This window comes from Saccostrea cucullata, unplaced genomic scaffold, assembly GCF_032062105.1.
Source record: "Saccostrea cucullata isolate Sc308-1 unplaced genomic scaffold, CSIRO_AGI_Scuc_v1 ctg856, whole genome shotgun sequence".
Lineage (NCBI taxonomy): Eukaryota > Metazoa > Mollusca > Bivalvia > Ostreida > Ostreidae > Saccostrea > Saccostrea cuccullata.
In genome coordinates, this window is record NW_026917912.1 from 95,993 (window position 1) to 103,041 (window position 7,049).

The 7,049-nt window shown below is 35.2% G+C and overlaps 1 protein-coding gene across 1 annotated transcript; it reads right to left on the minus strand.

Moving 5' to 3' along the window:
- Positions 1-1,002: 1,002 nt before the first annotated feature.
- On the minus strand, positions 1,003-5,195 carry LOC134261247 (uncharacterized). Its single transcript, XM_062743722.1, has 5 exons — positions 5,111-5,195; positions 4,642-4,777; positions 3,310-3,449; positions 1,702-1,737; positions 1,003-1,589 (listed from the first exon to the last, which is right to left on the minus strand). The coding sequence occupies exons 1-5, from the start codon at positions 5,177-5,179 to the stop codon at positions 1,104-1,106; spliced, it is 867 nt and encodes a 288-aa protein (XP_062599706.1). The 5' UTR covers positions 5,180-5,195; the 3' UTR covers positions 1,003-1,103.
- Between the last annotated feature and the right edge of the window lie 1,854 nt (positions 5,196-7,049).

The following is a 7,049-nucleotide window of genomic DNA, read 5'->3' on the forward strand; positions in this document are numbered from 1 at the left end:
CCCTTGTAATACATAATGCATCCCTACCCTAACTCACTGATAATAATTTAGACATTTTGAAATCTACACTACCCCAGGATCCTTCCATGTGCACATAAGTTTCAGCTTTTCTGGCCCAGTGGTTCTTCAGAAGATTTTCAAAGATTTTTCCTAATTATTTCTATGTAAAACTTTGATTCCAAATTGTGGCCCCGCCCTTCCCCCGGGGGTCATGATTTGAACAATTTAGAATCTACACTACCCCAGGATCTTCCACTTAAGTTTCAGCTTTTCTGGCCCAGTGGTTCTTGAGAAGAAGATTTTCAAAGATTTTTCCTATATATTTCCATGTAAAACTTTGATTCCCCATTGTGGCCCCGCCCTTCCCCCGGGGGTCATGATTTGAACAATTTAGAATCTACACTACCCCAGGATGCTTCCACATAAGTTTCAGCTTTTCTAGCCCAGTGGTTCTTGAGAAGATTTTTTAATGACCCCACCCTATTTTTGTCTTTTCTTGATTATCTCCCCTTATGAGGGGACTTGGCCCTTTATTTTAACAATTTAAATTTCCCTTTACCCAAGGATGCTTTGTACCAAGTTTGGTCAAAATTGGCCCAGTGGTTCTTGAGAAGAAGTCGAAAATGTGAAAAGTTTACAGACGGACGGACGGACGACGGACAAACTGTGATCAGAAAAGCTCACTTGAGCCTTCGGCTCAGCTGAGCTAAAAAAGTGTTGTTTTTTTTTTTTTTTAGCTGAGAGTAAGAATTTTTTTCCGGAAATTTTTTTTCTAACGGAAAAGAAATTCCGACTGCTGTGTTAATATGAAAAGACGCATTGGTTTTACAATACTGTAGATCAATAAATTTTCGCGAGACTGTCGTTAACTCGTTTTGAATGAGACAAAATTTTCATGAAATGTTGTCATTGTTGCCCTATTTTATCTGAGGAATATCAAATTAAGCTAGAATCAAATTTTTGTGAGCACACTGCCTCGCGCTGATAAGCGAAAATATAAAGTTCTCGAATTAAACAATGATTTATCGTATTTCATTCTTGCAATAGAGACTAAAATAAGTTCAAACTTTATAGCATCTTTTTTTTAAATACAGTGCTTCAATTTACATGATGCCGACACTGTTCGAACTGGTCTCCATAAAGCAGTGAAAGACAGTGTAAGGTCCCCGATCGGCCGACCTTGGGTCAGTGATAGTTGCATCACTATTGTCATAATTTCGGGCAATTGTTTGACCAGGTTTGTGGGAGAATGTTCCATCGCTATCCAAACGGTAAAAGTGATAGTCCATTCCAGGCCATATAACTAGAGCAATCAAGTTTCTGTTTGGAACCGGTAAGCATTGTTCAGAAGGAGGATCGACACGAGCCAGCCCATCTAATTCAGAACCATACTGCAAATTTTCGCCGGTAGTACTTGGATAGCTATATCCACTAGCTCTGCCTGGTTGTGCAAAGGTGTTTGTGATGATGTCAGTGGCATAGTTATAACAGTTGTTTTGTGACTGTATCATTGAATTTGAGTTCCATCTAGACGGTTGAAATGTAGTTGATGACTGGGGATTTTGACACGTTCTTGAACTCATTGTTTCCTGCAAATGTAATCGAAATCGTTTATGTTTATTTTTCATTTTCAAATATTTTTATAAATATGTTAAGATGATTTATGCATTAATGTACTGAGAGGAATGATTTTATACTGACCGTGTACATAGGATTGTTTCTGTCTTTGCCGAATATCTGCAAAAAATAAGACATTTTGAATTTTGATCTCATTTAGTTATTTTTACAATCACTACTATTAAAGTGAATAGTTATTTTTAAGTTATATACTGCATATTGTTATAACTCCGTCGAAAACAGAATGTTTAAATTTCCACAATACTTATTTTTGGAGAGCATATTTATTCCGCTGCTCCAAAGGATAGAAGGTATACTGTTTTACCCTTGTGAATGCGTGTCCGTGTGTTACAAATTTTGTGAGTTTTTTTTTTGTACCCATCGCAGATAATTAAAACTCTAGCACTCTCTTATCTATGCATGTCATATTGTGGAATTTATTTTTGTTCGAATCCGATGTCAACTTCCTGTTAATCCGTTTGTACCATATAATTATAGATTTTTTTTTCGCAATTTTCGCTACTTCTCATCACCATATACCTGGAATATAAGGTAACTCTCTGTAAAGTCATGCTAAACGGTGGGATTTATTATAACCCCCGCTTGAAAAGCGGAAGGGTATATAGTAATCGGTATGTCTGTCTGTCGGTTACGCTTTAGGGTACCCTCTCTTATCCGTAACTCCTCTCATACCACTGAATGAAATTTGATGAAACTTTTACAGAATCTTTATTACATATTTCTATTGTGCACCTCCTATCTTACTTTTTGATCCGACACATATTTTGGGTTTCCCATGGCAAAACATGGACACTGCTATTATATTCATATAGGAGGCGGGGAGTATCATTAAGTGAGCTCAGTGCTCACAGTACAGTTTTTGTTCGAATCCGATGTAAGCTTCCTGTTTATCTATGCGTCTTTCCGAACAAAAGTTCTGTCACCGTTTTCTCAGCAACTACTCATATGCTTGAAATTTAAGCACACTCTTTGTTTTGGTATGCCATGTGGTGGAATGATTTTTTTTTTCGAATCTGGTGTCATTTTCCTGTTTATGCCTGCGTCTGTCCGTATTAAATATTCGTTGCAATCTCGGCAACAACTCATTGCAGATGCTAGAAAAACTTAGCACTCTTTTTTTAGCGAGTCAGAATGTCATAATTTGAAATGTTTCTGTATTAATTCAGTGTCAGCATGAGTGGGTAATTTCACATCAGTGCGGGGATATAGCTCACAGACTTCTTGTTTCAAGTTGTATCATGGCATGTGTTTGCGCGTCTGGTTAATAAATTTTAGGAAGGGGAGACCCATAATAAGTTGCAAGTTATTATGCTCCGGGATCTAAAGAGCCGGGGGGTATTTTGTTTTTGTCATGTTTGTCTGTCTGTTTGTTTGTCTCTATGTCTGTTGTCAACTCTAACCTCGCTCATAACTACAGTACAACGTTATACATGTACTACATGTCATTTCTTCTTTAACATAATTTGAAATTTCTTCAATCCTCCTTGGGGAAAGAATGTTTTTAAATTAAGTATTTGTGAGGGCGTGTTTTTGTTCGTGGTTTATAATTTTCAGACAGAGACTCTTAAATTTAATAAGTTGCAAGTTACTTCAAATAGTGGCCTATTTTACTATTTTAAGGTTTATATTTAGTTGACGATAAGGAAATCAGCCCCGGAATAACATAAATACCTGCTGGTTACAATGGTTTCTGACTTCCATAGGAATGTTGAAAAAATTCATCATCATCCCTTCTAGTTCTCTGCTCGAACCCCCAGGAATTGGCATAGACATTGTCCCCATATTTACAATAAAACCACGATATCCAAGAGCTAAAAATGAGAGAAAGAAAGTGTATGTGTACACAAGAAAATGAATATGAACTTTTTAATATAGTAATAGTGATTAAAACTTTTAAACTTCCAAGTACTTTCATAGTTTCTCTATGAAATATGAATATATATGTGCAAATTAAACGCGATAACAATTTATATTTTCTAAGTTTTTGACAATTATTTTGTAAAATACTGATGCAAAATATCAAAAAATAAAACACAATCTTTACACAACTGCTTGTATTTGTATTCGAAAAAAGCGAAGTTTTGATGTTATGAAAATACGTTTGATTCAACAGTTACTTAAATCTACAGCAATTTTTTTTTCAATGAAACCTCTTTAGTACAGAAGGCTTCAGTAAAACGATGAATGCATAAAATGAATGGCAGTAGGTTGGCGTCTCCCAGTGGAATGAATTCTATGTAGAAAATCTTCCTTGTGCAAGAATATGTTAATGCAGAAAATTGAGAAAAAATACTAAATGGGAAGTCAAAGCTAGATTTCATTCAGTTGGCGACCATCCCAAAGGGACCCGCTTTCAGCAATGAACATGATAATAAGGTAGCTGAAAAGGGTTTTAAAAGGAACATTTGTGTACTATTAAGGGATGTGTTATTTGAGTCTAAAGGGAACAAAAAGTTACTACTCTCTGAAAAAAAATTAAATATATCCTCTAGGAAAATTGTTGCATAATAATTATCCTCTTCAAATATGGAAGACAAATATGGAATAATAAAGATTTTTAACAGAGAGGATATTTTTTACCCTTGACCTAGAAACTTTGTTCAAGGTCACTGCACATCCATTGACCAGTGGCAATCTGTGAGGGAAGTATTAGCCACAATGGACCAAGGGGAGAAAAGACATGCTCCAGACAAGGGCTTCTCATATAATTTTGCTATGACATTAACCTTAGACATAGAACCATGGTTCAATGTCCTTGCACATCTTTTACCCAAAGGCACTCTGTTATCTCAAAATGCAATTGCAAGTTCTAATAAATTAAAAAAAAGAAATCAATGAAAAAAATATGTCAGCTAATTATATAAAAATGTTAACCTTTGGAAATTTTTTTTCAATAAAGAAGAGTCTATATAAGCCATGGGAAGAGACGTGTAAAACAGAAAACCGTGTTGCGGTGACACAAAAAAATACAAAAAATAAAACAAAAATGATTTGTGACTATACCTCGTGGATTGTTTCTAGTAGGACGAAGAGGAAATTTTTTCATCATACTCATCATGAAAGGCATTGGTACTTCAACAGATGGATTGGGCCTACCGGAGAAGACATCGAGGTCTAACTTAGCCATAGGCATATAGGTCTAAAAAAAAATTAAATTATTTTAAAAATAATAGGAAAAAGTAGCTGTACATTGTATTCAAGAAATTCCCTCATAATCTCTAACATAAAAAGGTAATATATTCGTTAATTTAAATATAAAATAGAGAAACCGAGTTTTCTCTATTTTTGAAGCAACACTTGAACACAGTCAGTCAAAGAATTAATAAATTAAATCTCGATAAATGCTTAATTTCACAGAACATTTAATTGGAAAAAATGATGTTGCCAATTAATAGTTTTCAGCATAATAAAATAAACAGTGAACGGCGCTAAAATGTCATACTTTATGAAAATTTTTTTATAAAAACCTTACCCGTCTAAATCCATAACTTTCAGTAACAACGGCAAAAACACAGAGAACTAGAACCGTGAAAAAGTTCATGATCTTTGTTTCTTAGTGGCTGTAAACGCAAAGGAAACACATTCATAACCTTTTGCTTTTATTTCAGTTTTGCCTTGTCAGTTAATCATGTTTCTCTTTCTACGACACGTATTCGTGTTACGTTCACGAATTTTACACGACCTAATGCTGTACAATATGGTATCTAAAAAGGAAATTCATTGACCCATATCGGTGAATCAGCACATTTCCGTAGTCACATCTATGTTTCCAATTCTTTTACTAAAAAAAAACAAGATTGCAAAGGTACAACTGGATGTTCTGTCGTCTAAAGCTGGAGTGGTGAAATTTTCAGTATTCTCGACTACGTTGCGCAATATGGAACAGCCATAGTCTGAAATTAATGCTTATGAATCTACCTGACTGAACTTAATATGGGTTTCGAGTTAGAATATTTTGTAGAGCATATTCTACAGAGCCAAATATTTGTGTGTATGGTACTGATGCTGCGAACCAGAGGCTGTAGATTCGCTAGAAAAACTACAAGGGACGTTTAAAATTTCCGAGAATTAGCCCAAACTTTCATACACTTCAGATAAAATGGGGCAGCTAGATCAAAACAGCAAGCTGTTATGATTAGGGCGGATGTGCCAAATCTTTTCAATCACATTATATAAGATTTGTAAGTATATCACATTCGTGAGGGCTAAATTTTCATTATTTTCGATGTATAAAGAGACTCACGAATTTTTGTCTACCAAGAAATGTAATTTTTCACAAATATAACTACTTAACACTTAGTAGAAAAGAAATCCCCACGAACTTTTATTTTTCCTCAAACCAAGAACATTTGAACCCATGAAATATGTGATTTTACAGTAATTGTTTGTGAACTATGTAAACATAGTATGTATTGCTTTGTCTTATTAGTCCCCTACCAGTGAAATCGGAGGGGACTATCGGTAACCTCTTGGTTTTCCGCACTTTTTTTAAAACGCTTACGGATTTTGAGCTGATTTTTTTGTATGGAAGAGTATCTTGACAAGTTACAGATCAAGTAAGAATTTCGTTCTGCGTCACTGATCTTTGAAGGAATTGTGGGCTGGCACTTGTATTTTTCCTTTTTTTTTTTAATAATCGATGTAACGATCGGGTTCGTTATGTACTAAATCAATGCTCCTAACGAGCCTGTATCATGAAGAGAAAGGGGAACCCGGTAGGGGACATGTATTGCTTATGCAATACTCTCAGAATGCTTGTTTTACCCCCTTCAAAGGAGAGGGGGGTACACTGTTTTACCCTTGTGTGTCTGTCCGTAAAAAAATCGTCGCAGTTTTCTCATTGCGGATGCTTGAAATTTTAATAATCTTTTCTGAGGCATGCCATATGGTGAGATTATGTTTAGCTGTACAGGTCAGGGACCAGAAGAGCTTATGCGATAGTAATACGTCCTTCATCTGTCTGTCTGTAAACAATTTTTCAAAATGCTACTCCTACAGTCTTGATCTGTCTGTCTGTCCGTAAAAAAATCGTCGCAGTTTTCTCATTGCGGATGCTTGAAATTTTAATAATCTTTTCTGAGGCATGCCATATGGTGAGATTATGTTTAGCTGTACAGGTCAGGGACCAGAAGAGCTTATGCGATAGTAATACGTCCTTCATCTGTCTGTCTGTAAACAATTTTTCAAAATGCTACTCCTACAGTCTTGATCTGATTTTAATATAACTTACATATAACTTAATTCTGTGTATCGGTTTTTGATTTTGATGAACGGCGTTGCTGTGGTTACTAAAAATAGAAATTTTTGTGAAATACTTACAAAATGCTACTCCACCTACAGTTTTGGTCTGATTTCAATATAACTTGTCACACAAGTAGACAACATTAAGATACATAATTCTGTATATTAGA